The 27705-nt window shown below is 45.2% G+C and overlaps 1 protein-coding gene across 1 annotated transcript in view; it reads right to left on the bottom strand.

Moving 5' to 3' along the window:
• Positions 1 to 27705, bottom strand: part of APLF (aprataxin and PNKP like factor) — a 292482-nt gene that overhangs the window by 179758 nt on the left and 85019 nt on the right. Inside the window, exon 3 of the mRNA XM_075339273.1 lies at positions 4613 to 4779. Within this exon, the coding sequence (XP_075195388.1) occupies positions 4613 to 4779 (167 nt within the window). The remainder of the gene's footprint in view (positions 1 to 4612; positions 4780 to 27705) is intronic.

Raw genomic sequence — 27705 nt, 5'->3', positions numbered from 1 at the left:
AAAAATAAGACCTCCCCCAAAAATAAGCCCCAGCAGAGAGTTTCAGCATTTTCGTAGCAAGGCTTAAATATAAGCCCTCCTCCGGAAATAAGCCCTAGTCGTGGCTCAACAATGTCCGTGCAGCGGTAAAAAAGTTAGAGATACTGCAGGACACTTCATTATAGACAGTGGACACCCTGCAATAATATTCCTCAGACGCCGAGCAAAGGACCTGCAGTGATCACACCCCCACACACATCCAATCTCTCACACACACAATCATCAAATCGCGCATACAAATATCATCTCACACACACATCGAATCGCACACACACTCATCACATCTAACGACACAGATTTCTTCTCGCCGGCAGAATCCTGAGAGGCTGTGCGGTGGAGCACAAGGACCTGCTGTAAAGTTAGCTTACAGGACATGCGGACACACGTGACTTCCTCCCATCATTCCCTGCGGCCGGAAGCATTATTTAACGCTGGATGTGATGAATGAGTGTGTATCTGTCTCTCTGTGTGTGTGTGTGTCTGTGTCTGTCTCTCTGTGTGTGTCTGTGTGTGTGTCTGTGTCTGTGTGTGTGTGTGTGTGTCTGTGTGTGTGTGTGTGTCTGTGTGTGTGTGTGTGTCTCTCTCTGTGTGTGTGTGTCTCTCTCTGTGTGTGTGTGTCTCTCTCTGTGTGTGTGTCTCTCTCTGTGTGTGTGTGTCTCTCTGTGTGTGTGTGTGTCTCTCTCTGTGTGTGTCAGTGATCTGCTGTGTGTGATTGTGTGAGCCAGAAGCAGGGGAAGAATGGCGTGCAGCACCCACTGGAGATCACAGGGAGGACCTGGGAGCCACGCAGTCGTCCGTGTCTGGTAAATATAAGTCTCCTGGAAAGTGTGGGGTCTGCTTTTTTGGGGGGTAAACTTACCCCCCAATCGTGTTTCTCCAAGAATAAGACCTCCTCCAAAAAATAAGCGTTAGTGCTTTTTCGGTGGGTGGGGGTGGGGGGGGGGGGGGGGGGAGTATAAGACAGTGTCTTATTTTTTTAAAAAGCACAGTTGTACTTCCCATTGTCTACCATGTAGTATAATGCACTTCCCATAGACCTCCATATAGGGTCATTCCGTGTCAAGTGGACCAGTGGTCCCCACTCGACGTTCTCCGATTTTGCTGAAAATTTATAAGGATGTACATGTATGTTTGAAAAGAGGTTCTGTAAATTTTTAGGGCCAGATCTCAAATATATTGGGCACTGTTGACCTTTCACTGGAGGCCCCCCCAAAGGCTGCGGCTTCAGCTAAGAGGATTTTGCAAACTTTGGCACATAGCCATTAGAGTTCTATACTGGCTATGATGCTGAAATTTGGCATACTAGCTCAACTTTTGCTGCTAAACGCGATAAAATTATTACCGGCTATGACAAAACAATATTTCGGCCGCAATTTTGTGTCAAAGTAGCTTGCAAAACGCCTCGCATAAAATTTATGCCAAACTTTGCCCATATATAACTCAAGACCAAAAACCAATAGGAACTGGTGCTTTACCCTGTACAACAAACATCTTCATGACTTTGCATTGCTGCAATATCACGGTCAAAGCATATGTATTTGTGGAAATATTCACACCCACATATGATGAAAAACTTAAAAAAACCGAATGTTACCTATTTTTAGGTCAAATTTCCCAAAAAGGGTACCCCTAAAATATATTAATTCTGTTATCATTTGAAAGAGCACATTTTTCTCTACAAGGATCATTGGGGTTTTTTTTGGAGTCTCTCCATTTAAGAAAAGAAAAATGCCACTGAACATGGTGTTATGTATGCACGTAATGCATTGATTTTGTGTTTGATTTTCAGATTCTTATCACATGTTACAGAGTTGTATTGTTGCTAGCAATGTCTATTATAATCAAAAACCTATAAACCTATTGACTATTGTTACATTTTAATGCATATATTTATTTTTTAGTGATGGAGAATGAAATTGATGACAAAGGCGATGGGGCTGCCAATTCTCGAAAGACAGCATTATTACAATTCTTAATAGGATTATAATACCAATTCTTAGGGAATTGGTTGTGGTATAACCACCATGGACCAACGCAAGGGTTTGAATAGTGCAGTTACCATTCATTGCGTATTAATAAATAACACCATGTTCAGTGGCATTTTTCTTTTCTTAAATGGAGAGACTCCAAAAAAAACCCCAATGATCCTTGTAGAGAAAAATGTGCTCTTTCAAATGATAACAGAATTAATATATTTTAGGGGTACCTTTTTGGGAAATTTGACCTAAAAATAGGTAAAATTCGGTGTTTTTAAGTTTTTCATCATATGTGGGTGTGAATATTTCCACAAATACATATGCTTTGACCGTGATATTGCAGCAATGCAAAGTCATGAAGAGGTTTGTTGTACAGGGTAAAGCACCAGTTCCTATTGGTTTTTGGTCTTGAGTTATATATGGGCAAAGTTTGGCATAAATTTTATGCGAGGCGTTTTGCAAGCTACTTTGACACAAAATTGCGGCCGAAATATTGTTTTGTCATAGCCGGTAATAATTTTATCGCGTTTAGCAGCAAAAGTTGAGCTAGTATGCCAAATTTCAGCATCATAGCCAGTATAGAACTCTAATGGCTATGTGCCAAAGTTTGCAAAATCCTCTTAGCTGAAGCCGCAGGCTTGGGGGGGGGCCTCCAGTGAGAGGTCAACAGTGCCCAATATATTTGAGATCTGGCCCTAAAAATTTACAGAACCTCTTTTCAAACATACATGTACATCCTTATAAATTTTCAGCAAAATCGGAGAACGTCGAGTGGGGACGATTTTTAAAACTGGTCCTCTTGACACGGAATGACCCTATAGTATAACGCACAGCCCATAGTCCTCCATATAGTATAATGCACAGCCCATTGTTGTCCATTTAGTATAAGGCCCCTTCACATATACAGTATAATGCACATCCCATAGTCCTCCATATCAGGGAAGAAAAATTTCCAGCGCGGTCCAAGTTCTCATATAAAAAGTGCTTTGTGGGGTCTGAATAATATCAATGCAATATCTTGCTGACCGCCTGTAAACCCCTATTTTATGGATTGATCAATAAAGATGACTTTTTATATGAGAACTTGGACCGCGCTGGAAATTTTTCTTCCCTGATTCCTCTATGGCAGCCTAGCCCTCCGTGCGCAGCCCTGGATATACAGCGGATCACAGCAACTCGGTGAGCTGATTTTTTTCTTCTGTTTTTGGATAGTCCTCCATATAGTATAATGCACAGCCGATAGTCACTCATGTAGTATTATGGTTGTGTAGTCACTGTTTTTTCTTATACTCACCTTGTGTCATTCCCCCATGGCTACAGTCTGGGCAGGGAGCCTTCTGAAGCGATGTCTTCACTGCCCTGCACAGCGGGTGCAATAACGTGACATCACTGCGCTGAGCTGCCAGATCTCAGATGCAGTGAGAGAATGAAGGAGGGAGCGGACAGCGGAGCGTTCCCTTTTCATCATTGCTTTAAACTGTATCGGCATTCGCAATACCAATACAGTTGAAAGTATGACGCAGGGCGGAGGTGGTGTCCATGCTGGCATAGTCGGTGCGTCACTCTTCAGGATCCCTTTAATGATATCTCAAGGAAGTAATTTTTTGCTTGCTTGCAAATCTTGCTTTGGTTGTTTTTCAGTTACCCCATCAGTAGCTTTTTGCATGCAGTGTATTATAGAGGCGTACGCCACCATTACTTGTGTAAATACTGATGGAGGGACTGTATACCTCAGCTATGCTCCTAGATAGAGCTGGCATGTGCTGTGTCAATATCATGGCATGTACCTCAATGCTTTTCACCCGGCCTTTATGCAACGAATGAGGAGTTTTTACTAAACCAGTAAATCACTAATTAAATTCAAAGAAATATGTAAGGCCATGTGCCCACGGGAGATCATACCTGGGACTTTTCTGCAGGTATTTCCGTAAGTTCACGCAGCAGCTCCCCGAAATCCGCAGCTATCCATTGCTGCAGTATTTCTGCGGAGTTGTTGCGGGAAACCTGCGGAAACCGTGTGGACTTTGTGCGGAATTCTCGCCCTGTATCTCCATAGTGGAGGAGCGGGAATTCTGCAAATAATTCCGCATGATTAATGGACATGCAGTTACGTGCGGCTTCAAGACATCCGCGCCATGTTCCACAGCCGCAAATACCGCAGCATAGATACAGCACTCCCCAAATCCCATAGGGTAACATGGGGAGCGTCTGTACTTGCGTAAACCCACGGATTTATCTGGAAAATTTAGAAAATCTGCGGGTTTTCCACAGCAAAATCTTGCCTTAGAATATGTGCACACATTCAGTATTTATACCGGAGTGTTCGCAGGAAAATATACATGGTTTTATTGATACATTTTTCCCCCATTCATTTGAAATGATTGAAAAATTCTGCAAAAACACTGCAGACCTGAAACTGTCAAGTCTGAAAAGAAAGAAAACGCAAAGTGTGCATGAGATTTCAGAATCTCCTTCTCTTTGCTCACACTATAATATTCGGGGGGGGGTTGCAAAAACACATGGAAAAACACATTCTATAGGTTGATTTCTGCACTGGACCATCATTGCTGCCAGTAACACTTCAGCCATTACTTTACCTTAATGTGGCCTCCTCTGATGGATACGTTGAAATGACTTTGAAGAAGAATTTGTCTGGCAGGAGAGAGATGCAGTCCCCAGGACGCAGCCAACACCATTCATTTCTTTCCAAGGGTGCAAATGTGCTTTTTTCACTGGCTTGATAAAAACAGGGATTCACATGAGTCTGCGAGACAGAACAGAAAGAGGTCACATAAGGTTAAGGACATGAAGGACATCAAGGAGCTGAGAGATGGTGTAGAAATTCTAGCTATAATCAAGATAGAATTCTCTCCAAACGCTAAATAAACTCAAAACACCGAGTGTAATTACAGCAAATGTGAAGCTTGTATTACAGCATGGCAAGAGGGCCGACTGCCCCAGCCCCACCAATGCAAGGATCACAACAGCTGAGTCCCAACATAACCTGTAGAGATGCAGGAGCTTCTGAACTCACCTCATTACGGATTTAGTGATTATTGGTTAATTGTGACGCTATCGGTAGGTGAGGCAGTATTATGTGGACACTTTATTACCCTGGTATTTAACAATATACAGTGGTACATACTAGAGTTGAGGAAAGATTTGCAGCGCCCATGTCCATGTCGGTAGTTTGTGACCCCCGGACTAGCGTCCTGAGGACCTGCTCCTACCGGCCAGCATCCCCGGCACCTCACCTGATCAGTAGGATCATCATCATGTTGTCCAGGGCCTACTGCACAGTAGTGGTGCTGGGTGCAGACAGGTAGGACGTTCACAACGCTCGGGTCTAGCACCCACTACCAACATGACCGCCAGACCAGGATTCTGTGAATTTGCACAATTCTAGTACATGGTATAACACAAAGTTTGTGAAATAGCTGGATAAAATAGAAAGGCGAGTTTTAAAGAGAATCTGTCAACAGGTTTTTGCTGTGTACTATGAGAGAATGAATAATAGAGATAGAGAGCCAGATTCCAACAATGTATCACTTACTGGACTGCATGGTGCAGGTTTGACAAAGCCCCATGCAATAAATAAAAAGCGGTGTATAACCCTGCCCAAACTGATTGGCAGCTTCCTGTGAAAACTGTATAGTCAGCAAGCAGAAAATCAGGGGTGCTGCAGTTTTGATACAATCAGTGTTTTTTCTGCTGCAGCTCTACCAGTTCACTGAATGCAGAGCTCTGAATAATCCCTCCCACACCAAAGATTAGGACAGCTTTCTGAAAGTGCTAGGGGCAGGGGTTGCACAGATTAGCTAAACTGCCTGGCACAAAAGATCTAGCCTTGCAGTGATTATCTACAGATGATAAAAACACTGTTTATATTGAAACAAGACTTAAGGCCCCTTTACACACTGCAACATCGCAAACGACATCGCTGTAACATCACCGGTTTTGTGACGTAATAGCGACCTCCCCAGCGACATTGCAGTGTGTGACACACATCAGCGACCTGGCCCCTGCTGTGAAGTTGCTGATCGCTACAAATCGTTCAGGACCATTCTTTGGTCCTTTGTTTCCCGCTGTGCAGCATGATCGCTAGAAAGTCTCAGTGTGTCAAGGGGACTTTACAGCGACTTCGTTAGCGACTTCCCATTCAAAAAGCTACTTTACAACGTCCCCAATGACTAGCTAGGTCGTTCTGCAGGTCCGGATCGCTGTTGCGTCGTTGGCCAGGTCTGCCTGTTTGACAGCTCACCAGCGACATACCAGAGACTTTGTAGCGATCCCGGCCAGGTTGGGATCGCTGGTGGGATCGCTAGAAAGTCTCAGTGTGTAAAGGGGCCTTTAAGGCCCAGTCACACTAAACAATTTAGAGCGGCAGACGCTGGTAACGAAGGTAAATATCGGGTAACCAAGGACAGGGCTTCTTGGTTACCCGATGTTTACTGTGGTTACCAGCCTCCGCAGAAGCCGGCTCCTGCTGCCTGCACATTCAGTTGTTGCTCTGTCGCTGTCACACACAGCGATATGTGCTTCACAGCAGGACAGCAACAACTAAAAAATGGCCCAGGACATTCAGCAACAACCAACGACCTCACAGCAGGGGCCAGGTTGTTGCTGGATGTCACACACAGCAACATCGCTAGCAACATCGCTGCTACGTCACAAAAGTCGTACCTCAGCAGCGATGATAGCGATGTTGCTTAGTGTGACAGGGCCTTTAGGTTCCTGAGCAAATGAAACATCCCTGAAATCTGGTTCACATAAAAATAAACCAAAAAAAAAAAAACCCCTATGGACAGTTTCCCTTTAAAGGATTGTCTACTCTTGGGAAAAAAATTGAAGCAAAAAGGTGGGAAATAATGTAAAACCCCCAAAAAATAAAATAAGCATTACTTGGCTCTGGAAGCCTTGGTGCCTCCCTATCGGGCTCTGTTGAAATGATATTGCATATATACAAGTGACTGCTGCAGGCAATCCCTGACAAAACCACAGAGGCAAGTGACTGGATGCAGCTGTCTTACGCCTGTTTCACACGTCAGTGATTCTGGTACGTTTGTGCTTTTTTTTTTAAACGTACCAGAATCACTGACATACGCAGACCCATTATAATGAATGGGTCTGCTCACACGTCAGTGATTTTTCACTGCACGTGTCTCCGTGCGGCGTACTCGCGTGTCCGTGATTGCCGCACGGAGACATGTCCATTTTTTTCTGGCATCACTGATGTCCCATGGACCACGCAGTGGTGTGATCCGTGAAACACGTGCCAGAAAAAAACGTGCTTTTAAAATAAAAATCATTTTTACTCACCCGGCTCCAGCGATGTCCAGGGTGGATTGATTTAAATCACGCCGATTGAAATCATGATTTAAATCACGATTTAAATCAAAAGATTTTTTTCTATTTAAATCGGATCGATTTAAATCATGATTTTAATCATGATTTAAATCACTGATTTAAATCAAAAGGTTTTTTTTTTAATATAAATCACGATTAAAATGAGAAGTGAGAGCAGTGTGCATGTGCGCCCATAGTTACACGGATGAAACTAGGGGCAACGATCTAACGCCAGGGTGAGGGGGGGACCCCAAAGTAAGTAAAAATCTTTTTTGTTTTACTATATGGCAATAGGTAGGTGTTTAAAAGCAGCATGTCTTAATTGTATAAACTATTATTAGCCTCCACATTTTGTTCATACTGCCCCTTTAATTCCACACTTCTAGCTTGGTTTCAGTTTTGGTTTAGTTTCTTTTTTCCTGCATTCAGTTGACATGCCCAAACGTGTTGGATAGTCAGCAGTACTTGGCTCAGGCTGTAGTAACATCAGCAGTGCTTGGCTCAGGCTGTAGTAACAATCAAACTTCATAAGTGATCTGTGTGAGCCTGCCATGGCAGCAGGTCGTAAGAGAGACCCTATTTGGGCTCATTTTGTTGAGATGCCAGCAGCAGATCTTAACGTCGTTAATGAACTAAAACCACTGGACTGGTGGAAGTCGCAATCACTTGTTCTTCCAGCAAAGATAATAAATCTAGCTACTCAGCTACTGACTGCATCGGCTTCATCCGCAGGAGTAGAGAGATTGTTTTCTTCATTTGGTTTTGTGCACACAACAGTCCGAAACCGCTTAGGAACTGCTAAAGCAGGACAACTGGTTTTCCTATTAAAAGTCCTAAATAAACAGTAGGCTTAAAGGACTGATGTATTCACTGAAGATGTTTGCTTACTTCAAACGTTAGAGATAGGCTATTGTTAAAAAGTACTTACTCTCTGTAGTTCAATTCTGAGTGTTTAATAGTGCAAATAAAAATTATTAGGTTTCATAATCAACTGTTTTAATATTTTTATTTGTGTAAAACAATTAGATTTGCAAAAATACAAAGTTTTGCTTGTGTACAACTTGATTAAAAAATCTGATTTAAATCAAATGATTTAAATCAAAAAAATCTGATTTAAATCAAAAAAATCTGATTTTTTTGATTTTTTTAAAAAAATCAAGATTTTTATCCACCCTGGCGATGTCCTCTGCAGCCTGTTCTGCCTGCTGCTTCTGAGCCGGCTCATTACTGTCGCGCATATTCATGATGCACGACACAGCCGACCCGGAAGCAGCTGCTGCAGGGGTCAGCGCCGGCCGGATGCTGCACCGCGGGAGCGATCATGGAGAGTGGGAGCGTGCACAGGTGAGTTAATCTCTAAGTGCAATCACGGGCCACGGAGAACGGAGCCCGGATTGCACTTGGACAACCCACATGTGCCGTACGTAATTCACGGCACACGCAGGGACATGTGCGTGTTTTTCACTGACGTGTGAAACGGGCCTTATAGTGAGGATGGGACATCACTGATAGAGTATTTAACTGTTTGGAAGGAGCCAAAAGACGTGACAGGGGCTTCAGTTGGTAGATAATGTGGTTTTTGTAATTTTACCGACCTTTACGTGAAATAATCCCCTTAAAAACTATAAAACAAAACAAAATAAATAAAATCTTGGCATACTTAATGTTTAAATCAACGTAAAAAAACGCACGACCAGAAAATTTATTATATGAACGCCTACTACAATACTATATACTATACTATACAATACATACATACATACATACATACATACATACATACATAATATATCACCATGTTTTTCGGACCATAAGACGCACTTTTTTCCCCCCAAATGTTGGGGGAAAGTTGGGGGTGCGTCTTATAGTCTGAATATAGGCCTGCGGCCGGGAATGAGGGTGCTGCAGTGGAGCGAGTCATCGGGGGCATGAGCGGGCTGTAGCAGCCTGCCGTGACCACGTGGGCCCGCTCATTACATATACACGCCCATCATCTCTCAGCGCTGAAGCCAGCGCTGACAGGTGGGCGGGGTGATGGGCGGGGAATGCACGCATAGTAAACAGCCGGCCCGCATGATCACCCCTGGCAACTGCAGCCTGGAGTGATCATGTGCGGCTGTATTCACTGCCCCCTGCGCATCATCATCAGCGCGGGTGGCAGGTGGCCCCCTTCAGCATCGCTCATTCTCCTGTCTGCCGGCCAGCTGATCTGTGCAGAGAGCGGTGAGCACAGCGATGATGTCATCGCTGTGCACGCCGCTAGTCACGCAGGTCAGCTGACCAGCAGACAGGAGGACGAGCGATGCTGAAGGGGAACAGTGATGGCTCCACACAGGTCAGCAGTGCTGCTGCCGCCACAGACAGGGGGAGGAGCGATGCTGCATGGAGCGAGGAAAGGGGAGTATAAACGTTTAGTTTTTTGTGTGATACAGGATACATGTCATATAGCAGGATGGGGCCATATAGCAGGATGGATGGGGGTATATAGCAGGATGCCAATATCTAGCAGGATAAGGGCATATACCAGGATGGGGTACATATACAAGGCTGGAGGATCATTACCAGGCTGGGGTACCTTAGCAGAAAATTTGGGGACATTACCCCATAACAGTGTCAGCAGCAGATCCTCGCCCCATAACAGTGTGTCATGACTACATTTTTTGCTTAAAATTTTAATTTTCCTATTTTCCTCCTCTAAAACCAGGGTGCGTTTTATGGTCCGGTGCATCTTATGGTCCGAAAAATACGGTATATTATACTAGGACAATTAACTCAGATTCCTGGATACAATGTGCATTGAGTAACAAGGATTATGCTACTTTATAATATTGTTACATTTATTTGCAAGGAGGACTTCATTCTGACTCACAATCCAGCGATTACTGGATGCATATTCCACTGACTACAATTATTCACATTAGGCCTTCCGCACATGGATGTGTTATGGACTCCATGTGGCACCTAAGCAGGTCCAGCATCAACACCAACTGCACAAGAGTTCATCGCTAAAGGGTTTATCCAAGAGTAGAAAAATATTGCCACTTTCTTCCAAAAACAGAACCACCCTTATCCACAAGGGGTGCTCAGTACTTCACCTCTGTATCATTCACTTCACAGGAAACAGCTGCAATATCAGACACAACCTCATATAGTAATGGTGGATGTGAAGGACTCCAGCTGTGACCGCATAGCACCCGAGTGACGTCACCACTGATCGCGCGGAGTGATTCGCTGGCGTGATTTGCTGTCACAGGAGGAGGAGTTCAGCTGTGGCTGCGGGTAACATGAATGACGTCAGCGCTGACCACACGGTTCACTTAACCCCTTAAGGACGAAGCCAGTTTTGTCCTTAATGCCCAGGCCATTTTTTGCAATTCTGACCAGTGTCACTTTATGAGGTCATAACTCTGGAACGCTTCAACGGATCCCGGTGATTCTGACATTGTTTTTTCGTGACATATTGTACTTCATGATAGTTATAAATTTAGAACGATATTTTTTGCTTTTATTTGTGAAAAAATCGGAAATTTGATGAAAATTTTGAAAATTTTGCAATTTTCAAACTTTTAATTTTTATGCCCTTAACCCAGAGAGTTATGTCACACAAAACAGTTAATAAATAACATTGCCCACATGTCTACTTTACATTAGCGCAATTTCTGAAACAAAATGTTTTGGGGTTAGGAAGTTAGAAGGGGTCAAAGTTCATCTGCAATTTCCCATTTTTTCAACAAAATTCACAAAACCATTTTTTTAGGGACCACATCACATTTGAAGTGACTTTGAGAGGCCTAAGTGACAGAAAATACCTAAAAGTGACACCATTCTCAAAACAGCACCCCTCAAAGTACTCAAAACCACATCCAAGAAGTTTATTAACCCTTCAGGTGCTTCACAGGAACTAAAGCAAAGTGGAATGAAAAAAAGCAAAAAATAAAATTTTACCTAAAATGTTGCTCTACCCCAAATTTATTCACTTTTAGAAGAAATAACACAACAAAATGAACCCCAAAACTTGTTCCCCACTTTCTTATGAGCGCGCCAATACCCCACATGTGGTCAGAAACCTTTGTTTGGACAAATGGGAGGGCTCGGAACAGAAGGAGCAATATTTGAATTTTGGAAAGCAAATTTGGCTGAAATAGATTGCGGGCACCATGTTGCATTTACATGTCCGCTAAGGTACCTAAACAGCAGAAACCCCTCACAAGTGACACCATTTTGGAAACTAGACCCCTTAAGGCTTCTATCTAGGGGTATAGTGAGCATTTTGGATCCACAAGTACTTCACAGATTTTGATAACGTTACGTTGTCACATTGAAAATTTTCATTTTTTTCTCAAAAATGTTGCTTTAGCATCAATTTTTTCACTTTTTCAAGAGGTAATTCCAAAAATTTGACCCCAACGTTTGTTACCCACTTTTTTATGAGCGCGGTGATACCTCACTTGTGGTCTGAAACCTTTGTTTGGAGAAATGGGAGGGCTTGGAACGGAAGGAGCAATATTTGAATTTTGGAAAGGAAATTTGGCTGAAAAAGATTGCAGGCACCATGTCGCATTTGGAGGACCCCTAAGGTACGTAAACAGCAAAAAAACACCACAAGTGACCCCATATTGGAAACTAGGCCCCTCAAGGAATTTATCTTGATGTTTGGTGAGTACCCTGAACCTCCAGGTGCTTTACAGAAGTTTATAACGTTGAGCCATGAAAATAAAAAAATAAAATTTTACCACAAAATTGTTACTTCAACCAGGTAGCTTTTTTTTCACAAGGGTAACAGGAAATAAATCACCATGAAATTTATTGCGCAATTTCTCCTGAGTTTGTTGATATCTTGTATGTGGTGGAAATCAACTGTTTGGGCACACTACAGGGCTCAGAAGAGAAGGAGTGCAGTTTGACTGCAAAATTGGCTGGAATCAATAGCGGACGCCATGTTGCATTAGGAGAGCCCCTGAGGTGCCTAAGCAGTGGAGGTCCCCCACAAGTGACCCCATTCTGGAAATAAGACCCCTCAAGGCTTTAATCTAGGTGTATATTGAGCATTTTGAATCCACGAATACTTCACAGAATTTGATAAGCTTAGGTTGCCATATTGAAATTTTCATTTTTTTCACAAAAATGTTGATTTAGCGACACATTTTTCACTTTTTCAAGAGGCAACAACAAAACGTGTACCCCACAGGTTGTTATCTAATTTCTTGTGAGCGCAGGGATACCACACATGTGGCCAAAAACCTTTGTTTGGATAAATGGGAGGGCTTGGAATGGAAGGAGCACCATTTGAATTTTGGAAAAGTTGAAGTAAATTGCGCGCACCATGTCACATTAGCAGGGCCCCTTGGGTACCTATACATCAGAAACCCCCCACAAGTGACCTCATTTTGGAAACTGGACCCCTCAAGGATTTTATTCAGGAGTATAGTAAGCATTTTGAATCCACAGGTACTTCACAAAAATGTTGCTGTAGCAACAAATTTCTCACTGTTAAGGGGGCTTTACACGCTGCGACATCGCTAATGCGGAGTCGTTAGGGTCACGGAATTTGTGACGCACATCCGGCCGCATTAGCGATGTTGCTGCGTGTGACACCGATGAGCGATTTTGCATCGTTGCAAAAACGTGCAAAATCGCTCATCGGTGACATGGGGGTCCATTCTCGATTATCGTTACTGCAGCAGTAACGATGTAGTTCGTCGCTCCTGCGGCAGCACACATCGCTATGTGTGACGCCGCAGGAACGAGGAACCTCTCCTTACCTGCCTCCCGGCCGCTATGAGGAAGGAAGAAGGTGGGCGGGATGTTCCGGCCACTCATCTCCGCCCCTCCGCTTCTATTGGGCGGCCGCTCAGTGACGTCACTGTGATGCCACACGGACCGCCCCCTTAGAAAGGAGGCGGTTCGCCGGTCACAGCGACGTCGCCGGGCAGGTAAGTATGTGTGATGCGTCTGCGCGATGTTGTGCGGCACGGGCAGCGATTTGCCCGTGTCGCACAACAGATGGGGGCGGGTACCCACACTAGCGATATCGGGACCGATATCGCAGCGTGTAAAGTAGCCTTTAGGCTATGTGGCCATGATCCAGCGACACGGCGTCTAGTACACAGTGTCAGCCTCCTGCAGAAATGTGAGTGTTGTCCACGGGAGAACGCAGCTGCCCATGCCCACGATTTGGGTTCAGGCTGCTGTGGACTTTAGTTTTATTCTACCTGCAAAGAACACTCATCTCCGCAGCATAAATTGACATGCTGAGGCTCGGGAAGCTGCGCCACAGGTCGGTTTATGCTGCGGAGAAAAGAAACACAGTGGGCACGGGATTTCTAAAAATCCTGCCACTGTGCTTCTACTGCACAACGCAGCGTTATGGACGCAGGGAAAACACTCTGCGCCCAAAACGCTGCAAACCCTGATTGTGGGCACACAGCGTAAAATGCTACAGTGGATGAATGGATAGATGTCAAACATATATAACGTCCCACCCCCCTGCATATTCTAAGCTGGCGCCCTTTAGTGCCTTTCATGTGACACTAAAGGATGCCTAGCCTTGTATTTAGCCCAAAAAAAAAAAAAAATTAAAATAAATGACGTGGGGTCCCCCCTATTTTTGATAGCCAGCTAGGGTAAAGCAGACAGCTGTAGCCTGCAAACCACAGCTGACAGCTTCATCTTGTCTGGTGATCAATTTGGAGGGCTCCCCAAGCTGTTTTTTTTTTTTTAATTATTTATAAATAAATAATTAAAAAAAACAAACAAACGTGGGGTCCCCCCAAATTAGATCACCAGCCAAGGTGAAGCTGACAGCTGGGGTCTGGTATTTTCAGGATGGGAAGAGCCATGGTTATTGGACTCTTCCCAGCCTAAAAATAGCAGGCCGCAGCCGCCCCAGAAGTGGCGCATCCATTAGATGCGCCAATTCTGGCGCTTCGCCCCAGCTCATCCCGCGCCCTGGTGCGTTGGCTAACGGGGTAATGAATGGGGTTGATACCAGGTGTGTAATGTCACCTGGCATCAAGCCCAGCAATTAGTTATGTCACGGCGTCTATCAGATACCCGACATAACTAATTGACAGTAATAAGAAAAAAAATTGACAACAAAAAAAAATTTATTTGAAAAAACACTCCCCAAAACATTCCCTGATTGACCAATTTATTGAAAAGAAAAAAAAAATCCACTATAATCCATTTGGATGTCCCACGTCGCCTCTGGACCTTCTAGAATATGGGGGACACGTTCAGGGAACGTATCCCCCATTTTCTAGGAGGGCAGACCCTCCATTTGAGGAGAGTGGGTGCAAAAAGCTGCACCCACCCTCCCCGGGTCACAGCTGCACAGTGCTGAGCAGCATCAGCAGCCAGCGTCCTGAACACAGGAAGCTGTCATCTGCTCGGCACATGTGACCGGAGTCTGCTGCAGAGAAGGAGCCGGAGGAGGGGGCCGCGGGGGATCAGCGCTCCGGTATGTATGACACCGGGGGACACCAGGGGGGGGTAGGGGGGGACCCGGCAGGGCCTAGGGAGCAGGTTTCTGTCGTATGTGTTATGGCACATACGACAGAAACCATAGGAACACTGTAAATGCGGCCGGCGCGCTGCTGTGATCGCCGGTGCGCGCGGCCATCTTGGATTTTCGGGAGGGGGTTGGGGGTCGGGGGGGGCACTTTGGGGATACCGAGGGGACCGGAGGGAACCGGGAAAAAGATTTATCTCCCATCTGGCATGTTTGATCATGCCAGATGGGAGATAAATGATTTTTTACCGGCGCGGTCATTTACTATAACTTGATGATCGGTATACGGTGTATACCGGTCATCAGGTGAGCGGGGACCGGAAAAACCGGCCCGAATCATGATCTCCAGGGTCTCAGCTACCCACGGCAGCTGAGACCCCGGAAATTTTCTGACTCTGGGGGGCGCTAGACCCTTTTTTCCGACCGCCGTTTTAAAACGGCAGAAAGGAATAAGTACCCTTTTTTAGTGCCGTTTTAAAACGTAACGCGGTCGTAATGGGGTTAAGTTGTTGCGTGGAGCTCACAGCGGGCAGTCATGTTCTATGGCGCTCGCTGTGAACGTCAGATGTAACAGCGGTGGAAGCATCGTGGGAACTCGTGTGGATTACTTCAGACCCACAGGGGTATTCGGGGGGTTAATAAAGTGGTGAAAGAGGGGGCTTTTGTTTACTTTTATTTCAAATAAAGGATTTTTTCGGTGTTTGTGTTTATTTACTTTCACTTACAGATTAGTGATGAGGGATGTCTCAGAAGCCTGCCATTACTAATCTAGGACTTCATGTCTGCTGTAGGCTGCCATTAACTCCCTCATTACCCCAATTTCCACCTCACCAGGGCAATCGGAAGAGCTGGGTAAAGTGTCGGGACTGTCACATCTAATGGATGTGGCAATTCCGGGAGGCTGCTGGCTGATATTTTTAGGCTGGAGGCGCCCAATAACTATGGGTATCCCCAGCCTAAGAATATCAGCCCTAAACTGTCGTGGTTTACCTGTGCTGGTATCATTATATGGAGGGGATCTTACCCAAATTTTTTTATTTATTTCACTGTACCATATAGAACCGCCCACTGGCGTCTGTGATTGGAAGCCTCAGACATACTGTCACTCAGTCTGAGGGCTCCTCTTGACTGCAACCAATCACAGCCGCCGGTGGTCGGGAGAAGTAGTGAATATGTATGAGCCTAATGAGCGGCCGGGAAAGAAGAATGAGAGGGAGTGGGAGCAGTGTGATTGGTGAGAATGAAGCACTTGCTCCTAACCCCGGATTCTGGTCCCCGGCATCTCGCCAGAGAGTCAGCGGGGATTGATCTGCCACTCCTCAAAAACACAGGGACAAAACGCAAAAACAATTGACATGCTGCATTTTTGTGGTCAAAATCCAGCAAAAAAAACAAAAAACAAAAACTACAATGTGCGCCCAGCAAAAATGAAATCTCAGACTTTGCTGGGGAAGGAAATGCATGCAATTTTGGGACCAAAACTGCATCTGAAGAAACATGGGAAAAAAACGCAGCGTGCGCACAAGGTCTTAGAGCAAAAAAAAGACTAGTATAGATATTTTATATTGTAGCGGCTTAACAAATTTGGTACGTTCCAAAACAAAAGCTGGTTTGTGACACCATTTTCTGAGACCTGAAACTTTTTGATTCTTCTTTTTTTTCATCACTAGAGCTGCATGAGGGTTTGCTCTTGGTGTTTTTAGTGTTACTATTTCGAGGTACGGACAACATTTTAACAATTTCTTATTTTATTTTTTCAGGAAAGTACAGTGAAGACAATTGTGGCATTACAATCTTTTTTTCTAAACACAGTTTACCTTATAGGTTATTTAATTTGTTATATATTTTTGTAATATTTTTAATTTTTTTTGTTTACTTTTCACAGTTCGTTTAGGGACCGTTATCCTTTGACTACATTAGTAAGCTATATATTAAAAATCATGATCCCCTAAGAATGCCAGCTACGGGCTGCACAGTAAATTGCAGATAGGAGCAACAGGGGTTCAGTAGGCTCCCAGCTGCCATGGCTAACCATCAGCATACCGCAATCATGTCATGAAGGGGGACGACGATGGGTGCTACAATGAATGCCCTGCTGACACCATAGTCAGATATCGGTAAGGGTATTTAGGTGGTTAAAGAGCAGTGGTTAGACACAGATGCTGGATGTCTAACACAGCTGGCACCTGTCCTGTAAGGCGCAGGTTTGGCTCTGGAGCTCACTGCATGCATCCGCACCTGACATGTGATGTACATATGACTCACATGTTGGAAAACGAAAATAAGTTTAAGATTAGTGATCGGGGTGGGGGGAAATGACAACATAGCTAAGTTCAGGTTTCAGTCATATAAACCATGTGGCGGTATGCTTTAATTTTAATAATGTAAAAAGATAAAGCAATATGTAAACATACAGTGTTTCCACCCATATCCTGTCCACCGCCATTAACTTGAGAACGGTGGCAGCTATAGGCATAGAAGTGGTGTCTAGGTATAGTAAAGTAGCCATGCACTATGCAATGAAACCACCTATAGCGCCACCTGGTGGAAAACAATGGAGTTAGCATTTTAATCTCGAAAACGGAACAAGATAGAAGAAAAAAAGTGAATTACAAAGTTGTACGGCATCATCAATTCAATATGAATCGACACCTTGCATACAGAAATGCTATGATTAGAACGTGTAAAACTCACAAGGCTGCGGACGTGAAGCGATACCTCATGGAGACCTTCCTACAAGTCATTGGGTATGGTGGCTATGTGGAGTGGCCTCTACGCTCACCTGACCTGACCCCATTGGACTTCTTTCTGTGAGGTCACATCAAACAGCAGGTGTATGCGTCTCCTCCACCAACATTGCAGGACCTACGACGACGTATCACAGATGCTTGTGCACACGTGTCACCTACCATATTGCACAACGTGCAGCAAGATGCAGTATACTGTCCAGAGTCCAGATGTGCATTGCAGCTGACGGGGGCCACTTTGAGCATCAAAGTTAAATGAGTGCTATATGCGTGACCAGCATTCATTGTTTTTTTTTTGGGGGGGGGGGGGATCATGGGTTTCATATCATAGCTTTTCTGTATGCAAGGTGTCAATTCGTATTGAATTGATGATGCCCTACAGTTTTTTAATTCACTTTTTTCCTCTATCTCGGTTCCGTTTTCGAAATAAAAATGCTAACTCTGTTGTTTTCCAGCAGGTGGTTTCATTGCATAGCGCATGGCTACTTTACTATACCTAGGCACCACTTCTATGCCTATAGCTGCCGCCGTTCTCAAGTTAATGGCGGTGGACAGGATATGGGTGGACACACTGTATATCCATTAACAGATCAACAACACATGTGCAATAATATATTGAGATAATAATAATAATAATAATTTTATTCATTTATATAGCGCTATTAATTCCATAGCACTTTACATACATTGGCAACACTGTCCCCATTGGGGCTCACAATCTAGAGTCCCTATCTGTATGTCTTTGGAATGTGGGAGGAAACCGGAGTACCCGGAGGAAACCCACGCAAACACGGGGAGAACATACAAACTCCTTGCAGATGGTGTCCTTGGTGGGATTTGAACCCAGGACCCCAGCGCTGCAAGACTGCAGTGCTAGCCATGTTTAAGTATCAAAAGCAGGGCTGTGGAGTCGGAGTTAGTTTTGGTTGGAGTCAGTAGAAATGTACCGACTCAGACTCCAGCTTTAAAAAAAAATGTATTAATCTTTCATAATTGAAATTTCATATGAATTTTATAAATGTTACTCAAATATATACCGTATGTCCTATCAAACTATAAACAACAGTGATAAGCAGTTCTGCTGGAGATAGAGACATTTCTTAGGGGTGCTTCACACATAGCGAGATCGCTACCGAAATCGCTGCTACGGCACGATTTTGGTGACGCAACAGTGACCTCATTAGCGATCTCGCTGTGTGTGACACTGAGCAGCGATCTGGCCCCTGCTGCGAGATCGCTGCTCGTTACACACAGCCCTGGTTCGTTTTCTTCAAAGGCGCTCTCCCGCTGTGACACACAGATCGCTGTGTGTGACAGCGAGAGAGCGACGAAATGAAGCGAGCAGGGAGCAGGAGCCGCCATCTGGCAGCTGCGGTAAGCTGTAACCAGGGTAAACATCGGGTAACCAAGGTGGTTACCCGATATTTAGCTTAGTTACCAGCCTCCGCAGCTCTCACGCTGCCTGTGCTGCCGGCTCCGGCTCTCTGCACATGTAGCTGCTGTACACATCGGGTTAATTAACCCGATGTGTACTGTAGCTAGGAGAGCAAGGAGCCAGCGCTAAGAAGTGCGCGCGGCTCCCTGCTCTCTGCACATGTAGCGATGTTATGATCGCTGCTGCGTCGCTGTGTTTGACAGCTAAGCAGCGATCATAACAGCGACTTACCAGGTCGCTGTTACGTCACAGAAAATGGTGACGTAACAGCAACGTCGTTGTCGCTGTCGCTATGTGTGAAGCAGCCCTTACTTCTAGTGTGTCACTGTTCTCCACTGCCCTTATCTAATCTTATACTTGGTTAACCTCATGCTGCCCCAACCCCCCTACTTACAATGTATGAAACTGAAAGTGAAAATGTGTTGCAAATTCTTAGTAGTAAAGCTCCTCCTCTAGACTAGATCATACTAGGTGTGCGTCTTTCCAAGCATCTCACAACTGCTTGCTACTCAGAAGAGGAAGACTGTAAGAAGTATTAGGCTACTTTCACACATCCAGTTTGAGCACTGCGGCTCAATCCGGCTGTGCAAGCTATGCAACGGATGCGGCGAAAACACCGCTTCCTTTGCATAAGTTTTTACATGCGGCCCGTCCGTTTTTTTCCGGTTGCGGCATGCTACTGAGCATGCGCAGTGGAAAAACCGCATGCGGTGGCCGGATGCGGTTTTTCCGCATCGCGCCGCATCCGGCGTCCATAGGCATGCATTGAAAAATGCGCCGCAGCGGCCGGATGCGGCGCGATCCGGTTTTTTTTGCCGGAGCAAAAAACGTTGCAGGCAACGTTTCATCCGGCCGCGGCATCGGCTAAATCTGCCGCATGCGGCAAAAACCGGACCGACCGCAAGCCCATGCGGCACAATACGGCACTAATGTAAGTCTATGCAAAAAAAAACGCAACCGGCGGCAAAAAAAAAACGGTTGCGGTTTTTCTGCAGAGCGCCGTATTGTGCCGCAGAGCAAATACCGGATGTGCGAAAGTAGCCTTATCCTTTCAACAAACTTTGCATCAGTTAACTGTGAGTACATGAGGAATAATAACAGTATTACTGACCACTATATCAGTTGTACGACCTGGCAATAATTTTGTACAATTGTTTTTAAGAAAAACAATTGTCATTTGGATTGTGAATGCAGAATTAAAAACCTGAGAATGTCAAAGAAGCATCACATTAAATCAGCTGTATTTGAACATTTCACCATCACTCAAGATAGAAAACATTATGTCTGTCAGTGTATGACAAATGATCCAGACGAAAACAAATGCTGTGAAGCCAAGATGAGTGCATATTCAGGCAAAGATAAAAATGCTCCTACCAGAGCTTCTAATCTAAAGAGACATTTAGGCTATGTGCGCACTAGGCGTTTTTGCCGCGTTTTTAGCGGCGTTTTTTACCGCGTTTTTGTGCTGAAAACGCAGTGACATTGCTTCCCCAGCAATGTCAATGGGTTTTCAGAAGTGCTGTCCTCACACAGCGTTTTTTTTTAGCTGCGTTTTTGTGGTGACCACAAAAACGCAGCATGTCAATTATTTCTGCGTTTTCCACTGCGTTTTTCACTCATTGAATTCAATGAGATGTTAAAAACGCAATGAAAAACACATATAGCCGCGTTTCTATGACTAAAAACGCAGCTATAAACGCAAGGGGTGGGCACTACAGTGACGTGTACAGGAAGAGGATTCCTTCTGTTGGTAAACACAGAAGCATGAATCCTCCCGGTACCGTCACCGCTGCCTCCACCTCCCGTCCTGTGCATGTCAGCTCCGTGCGGCGCCATGTCTGGGCGGGAGGTGGAGGCAGCGGCGAAAACCAAAGTGAACAGTAGAAAAAAAAAATGTCATATACTCACCTGTCCGCAGGGTCCCGGTGCCATGCCCGCTCCCAGCTCCTCCCGGTCCCGCCGCTCTGGCGGTGTGCAGTCTCCCCGGGGCAGGACCTTGCTTGCAGGACCTGGCGCTGATCACCTGATGCAGTCACCTGACGCATCAGCTGATCGCGGTGTCGCCGGCTTTTTCGCGCCCGGCCGGCTATCAGCTGATCCTGCCGTCAGGGGACTTCATCAGCTGATTACCGGCAGCTCCGGCAGCGATCGTATAGGATCAGACTCCTGTCCAATCGATCGCTCCAGGAGCTGCCGGTAATCACCACAGCACATAAGTGAGTATTATTTATTTTTTTTTTCTACTGATGCATCAGCTGATTGTATAATCGGCTTTTATACAATCAGCTGATGTGTGATGTGATTCAGGCACTTGATCCTGACACATCATCTGATCGCTTTGCCTTCCAGCAAACCGATCAGATGATATTGGATCCTGATTGGACGGCGCGGGACCCTGACCCAGGATTACTGCGGAGGGGGGTTTATTTCAATAAAGATGGAGTCACTAATTGTGTTGTGTTTTATTTCTAATAAAAATATTTTTCTGTGTTGTGTTTTTTTTTTATCATTACTAGAAATTCATGGTGGCCATGTCTAATATTGGCGTGACACCATGAATTTCGGGCTTAGGGCCAGCTATACAGCTAGCCCTAACTCCATTATTACCTAGCTAGCCACCCGGCTTCAGGGCAGCTGTAAGAGTTGGATACAGCGCCAGAAGATGGCGCTTCTATGAAAGCGCCATTTTCTGGGGTGGCTGCGGACTGCAATTCGCAGTGGGGGTGCCCAGAAAGCATGGGCACCCTGCACTGTGGATTCCAATCCCCAGCTGCCTAGTTGTACCCGGCTGGACTCAAAAATTAGGCGAAGCCCACGTCATTTTTTTTTTTAATTATTTCATGAAATAATTAAAAAAAAAAAAGGGCTTCTCTATATTTTTGGTTCCCAGCCGGGTACAAATAGGCAGCTGGGGGTTGGGGGCAGCCCGTACCTGCCTGCTGTACCCGGCTAGCATACAAAAATATGGCGAAGCCCACGTCATTTTTTTTTTCTTTTTGGGCAAAAAACTGCATACAGTCCTGGATGGAGGATGCTGAGACTTGTAGTTCTGCAGCTGCTGTCTGCTCTCCTGCATACACTAGTGAATGGAGGATGCTGAGACTTGTAGTTCTGCAGCTGCTGTCTGCTCTCCTGCATACACTAGTGAATGGAGGATGCTGAGACTTGTAGTTCTGCAGCTGCTGTCTGCTCTCCTGCATACACTAGTGAATGGAGGATGCGGAGACTTGTAGTTCTGCAGCTGCTGTCTGCTCTCCTGCATACACTAGTGAATGGAGGTTGCTGAGACTTGTAGTTCTGCAGCTGCTGTCTGCTCTCCTGCATTCACTAGTTCTGCAGCTGTCTGCTCTCCTGCATACAATGAACATTTTGAAGAAGGAAATGACATCAGACCTTTTTTTTTTTTTTTTTTCATCAACAATCTTTAATGGCATTGTGCACTGATTAAAAACGCAGTGAGCAAAAACGTAGCAAAAAACGCACCAAATCGCGGCAAAAACGCATGCGTTTTTGCCGCGTTTTTTTTAGCCGCGGGTGCGTTTTTTAGACAAAAACGCACATAAAAACGCAGCGTGAAAAAAACGCCTAGTGCGCACATACCCTTACAGCGCTTTCATCCAGAAGTACTGAAAGCAGTGGATGAGAAAGACTGCATCCAAACCAATGAACCAGTGCCCAGCTCTTCCAGCCAAGCAAAGGAGCAGAGAACTTTGCAGCCATCAGTTGCAAGATATTTTGTCAGTGACAAAGTTACTGTGACAATGACAGTAGATACATTTAAATTCACAGATCATAGAGCTTGTTGTAAAGGATAGTGTGCCTATTTCATTATTTTCACGACCAGCTTTTATGTGTCTGAATGGGGAAATGGCCGCAAGCTTGGTGTTTCTCTGGAGAGAGAGAGAGTATTATAAAATTAGTAACCGAAGAAGCTTTTAAACAAAAGGAAGAACTTAAAAAAACTCTCAAGGGACGCTTTCTGTTTCTTAAAATGGATGCCTGCACACATCACAGAGGGAACTATTTTGCCATCAATGTCCAATTTGTTTGTGACAAAAATGAAATAGTTACCAAGACATTGGCAGTAAAAGACACCGAAGCGCATCACACCAGTGAGTTTCTCCAGGTCTTTGTTGAAAAGGTTCTGCAAGACTATGAACTTAAAAAAGAGCAAGTTCTTTCTGTCGTAACTGACAATGCTTCAAATATGATAAGTACTATTAAGCTTATGAATGAGAGTAATGATGGTGACCAGCAGCTAGAAGAACATTCTGGGTCCACAAACACAAATGTTTGAAATAGAGGAACACAGTATTGTAACTGAGGAGCAAACTGAAGCTGCTTCAGATGAACAGCAACATGATAGTTTAGATGATCTTGTTGAAACTGTCAATATGTTCTTTCATTCATCACATGCGCTGTGTTGTGCATACGCTACAGCTGGCTATAACAGACAGTCTGCAAGAAGGACATGCTGCTGCACTGATTGGCAAGGTGAGAAAATTGGCTACTGTTGCCAGAACCCCTAAAGTTGACTCAATTTTGAAGAGACGTGCTGGAAAAGGGGCAATTATTGATCAAGCCACACGATGGGGCAGCACTTACTTAATGATTCAGCGCTTGGTTGAACTGAAAACCTTTCTTGTAGACATGGCTAACCCTCAACTGACGCTAAATGAAAGTCAGTGGAATCAGGTGACTGAGCTGGAAAAATTGCTAGAGCACCCATTTACAGTGACTCAAAAATTACAAGCAGAGGACTTAACTCCCAGGTATTTTCTTAAAGGAGTGGAAGAACCTGATGTTTCGCCTGTCCCAAAGAGGAGGGTTAATTGCAAGTGGCATTGCTACATCAATGAAACGGAGAGAGGAGCTACTATTACAAAATAACATTATTTTGGCAGCTGTTTATGTAGACCCAATGCATCGGATTCTTCTAGATGATCAACAGCTAAGTAAAGGAAAAGAAGCTCTGTTTGAAATAGCAGTAAGGATGAAAGGGTTGCAGAACAGTCAGGCTATGTGCCCACGCTGCGGATTTTGCGCGGATTTTGCCGCGGGTTTGCCGCAGATTTACTGCGGATTTTCTGAAAATCTGCAGCAGCGGCACTTCCAAGCCATTTCAATGGCATTTTGGAAATGCTGTGTCCATGCTGCTGATTTTTCCGCGGCGGATTTGCCGCGGATTTTGATCCGGAAAAATCTGCAGCATGTCAATTATTGTTGCGGATTTTGATGCAGATTTTGGTATAGAATGGGGGGGGGGAAAAAACGCATCAAAATCCGCGGCAAATTCGCAGCAAAAATAAGGTGCGGATTTGCTGCGAAAGTCGCGGATTTTCATGCAGAAAAATCCGCAGGTACATTCTACCATGGACACATAGCCTCAGGAGGAACAAGAAGAATTTGGTCGTCCTGCCACATTTTCACCCTCATCATCAACTGATGAAGAATTTAATTTCGAAAAATTTTTGGATCACAAGGACCGTGCAAAGCGTTCTCGCATAGAAGAAGAGTCATCCCCATCAAGGAACACAGCCAGTACATTTCAGCAGAATTTTTCATGTGCACTAAAAGAAATTGAGAAATTTGACCGTTCATCAAAAATAACAGTGCAACAAGCGATTCCTCTGTATCCTGACATTGTCAGAGATGTTGCCCGAGTGGTTACTGCTTTGCCACCAACACAAGTTAGTGTAGAGAGGTTGTTCTCTGCTCTCAAAATAATTAGATCAGATTTGAGGGCATCCATGAAGGAGGATCTGACAGAGGCAATACTTTTTCTGAGGACAAATTTATAGATTTCTTCTTATTAACTGCATAAAAGTGTTTATTGCATATTTACTTACAGTTTAGAAACGTTTATAAAAGTTATTTGCTATATTCTAATTGTATTCTTAGGCTACTTTCACACTTGCGTTGAACGGTATCCGTTGCATTGCGTTGTGTAACGGATGCAACGGATGTGTTGCATATAGTGACACAACGGATGCAACGGATGCTGCAAAACAACGCAATTCGTTTTGATTTTTTTTTTTTTTTTTCCCGGTTTTACCAGCGGCAGACTATAGTGAACGATCAGCTGATCGTTCCCTGCAGCCGGCCGCTGGGTGATCAGCTGATTGCTCCCTGCAGCCGGCCGCCGGGTGATCAGCTGATCGCTCCCTGCAGCCGGCCGCCGGGTGATCAGCTGATCGCTCCCTGCAGCCGGCCGCCGGGTGATCAGCTGATCGCTGTCACTTGCCGGCGCCCGGGCATGCCGGCGGGCGGGCGCTCAGCTGAGCGCTGTGACTTGCCGGCGGCCGGGCATGCTGGTGGCCGGTCATTCAGCTGAGCGCTGTCGCTTGCCGGCAGCCGGGCGCTCAGCTGAACGTTCGGGCCACCGCGAGCCAAAATAAAGTTTGATTTAAAAAAAAAAAAAAAAAAAAAAAAAAAAAAAGAGCATGCGCAGTGAAATCCAGAGGATTCCGCTGCTCAAAATAACGTTACATGCTGCGTTGCTCCCGCTGGGCGGAAGCAACGGAGCGTCGCCCAGCGGAAGCAACGCAGCTCCTTTTGGTACAATCCGTCACCCATACAAGTCTATGGGAAACAGCGGAATCCGTTAACGGATTCCGCTGTTTTCCCAAAGGGCGGATTGTAACGGAAGGAAAATAACGCAAGTGTGAAAGTACCCTAATAAATGTAGTTTTTGCTCTAAGTGGTCTGATTACTTATATGATGGTGAGAAACTGAATAAGCACGATGTTAATATTTTACAACAGTAAATTTGTTGTTATGAATTGGCCATTTATGAAGGAGTCGGAGTCGCAACTGTGGCTTACCGACTCCACAGCCCTGATCAAAAGGAAGGAAAATTATTAAAAAAAAAAAAACCACATGGAGAAGAAAGAGTATGGCCGCAATGGATGTAGTCACTGGATTACATATCTGATCTCACACCTTGCTGGCAAGGGAATCCGATAAATCCCCATGTACAGTAGGACAGTGATTCATACACTTCAGTCCCGGCAGCAGAGTACAAGATTACGTCTTTATTGTAGGCTGCGGAGTCTGGTCTCAGAAGAATATATTCCTTATAGTTTTCTTAACAAGGGATGACATCCTATAAGTAATGAATATTACATGAAGAGGCCCATAGTGAGCAGCTGCACCTCACAGAGTGTCATCCATCACTTCTCCCCACATGCCCACGACATGTGGAGGTATAATCACAGCAGACGGTGAGAATCAGACATCGGTATCAGTCACGGCACACAGCCAGGACGTCTGCATGACAAGGCTCCGCCATCTACTACATTACTCCGGAATTCGCTCTCCTGCTACTTGATCTAATACAACATGCATCCAACAAACACTTATCTGGACTGGACTGATCAGCTACTTTGTATTAAAGGGAAATCTTGTTCCCTGCCAGAAACTCTGTTCTGCAACCATGAAATATACCCTGTAGAATGTATACACGGGAATATTCTACCCCCGGCGAGGTCAGTATGCCCATGTAGCCATTGTACCAGAGGTGCTCAGTACTGGAAGCAGCTGGGCATCGTTCTGGTGGAACAGACTAGAACCATATCATCTATAGGCGGCTCTAGAGACAATTCTCTTCCCATTGCAAAGCTAATTTCCATAAATTCACAGAATGCATTGCCTGGCCATTGGTGTTCAACACAAGGAGAAACAGCAATTATAAAAATAAATACAAATTTAAAAAAATTAATTAGTTAAAGGGAACCGGTTATATAGTCATACATACTAGAAGGTGGCCCGATTCTACGCATCGGGTATTCTAGAATTTACGCATTGTGTAGTTAATGTATGATTTTTGTTATATATATATATATATATATATATATATAATGTTGTGTGTAGTTACCAAGTGTTTGTGTAGGGCACTGTACATGTTCTGGTGTTGTCTGGGTGTGACGGGGGGGTGAGAGCGGTGTTGTTAGTGTGTTGCGTTGTGTGTGGAGCGTTGTTAGTGGAGCGCTGAGTGTCTGTAGCGTTGTGTGTGTGTTGCGCGGTTTGTGTGGGTGTGGGGTGTGTGTGTGTTTTGGTGGGAGGTATGCTTTGTGCAATGTGTGTGTTGTGCGGCACGTGCGTATATTTGAGTGTGCCGCGGTGTTTGTGTGTTGGGTGTTGTGTGTGTGCGGCGTTGTCTGTGGGTGTGTGTAGGGCGGTGTTTGTGGTTCCCAGTGTGTGTGTGGTGTGTTGTGCAGTGCGTGTGTGGCGGTGTGTGTGTGTGTGTGTGTGGCGGTGTGTGTGTGTGTGTGGCGGTGTGTGTGTGTGTGTGTGTGTGTGTGTATTTTGGGGGGAGGTGTGCACCCCCCATCGTGCTCCATCCCCCATGCTGCGCACCCCCCCCCCATCGTGCTCCATCCCCCATGCTGCGCACCCCCCATCGTGCTCCATCCCCCATGCTGCGCACCCCCCATCGTGCTCCATCCCCCATGCTGCGCACCCCCCATGGTGCTCCATCCCCCATGCTGCGCACCCCCCATGGTGCTCCATCCCCCATGCTGCGCACCCCCCATCGTGCTCCATCCCCCATGCTGCGCACCCCCCCATCGTGCTCCATCCCCCATGCTGCGCACACCCCCATCGTGCTCCATCCCCCATGCTGCGCACCCCCCATGGTGCTCCATCCCCCAT

This window comes from Anomaloglossus baeobatrachus, chromosome 3 (assembly GCF_048569485.1).
Source record: "Anomaloglossus baeobatrachus isolate aAnoBae1 chromosome 3, aAnoBae1.hap1, whole genome shotgun sequence".
In the NCBI taxonomy this organism is placed as follows: domain Eukaryota; kingdom Metazoa; phylum Chordata; class Amphibia; order Anura; family Aromobatidae; genus Anomaloglossus; species Anomaloglossus baeobatrachus.
The sequence above is the reverse complement of the archived record's forward strand: the minus strand, read 5'-3'. Positions and strand labels throughout refer to the sequence as shown.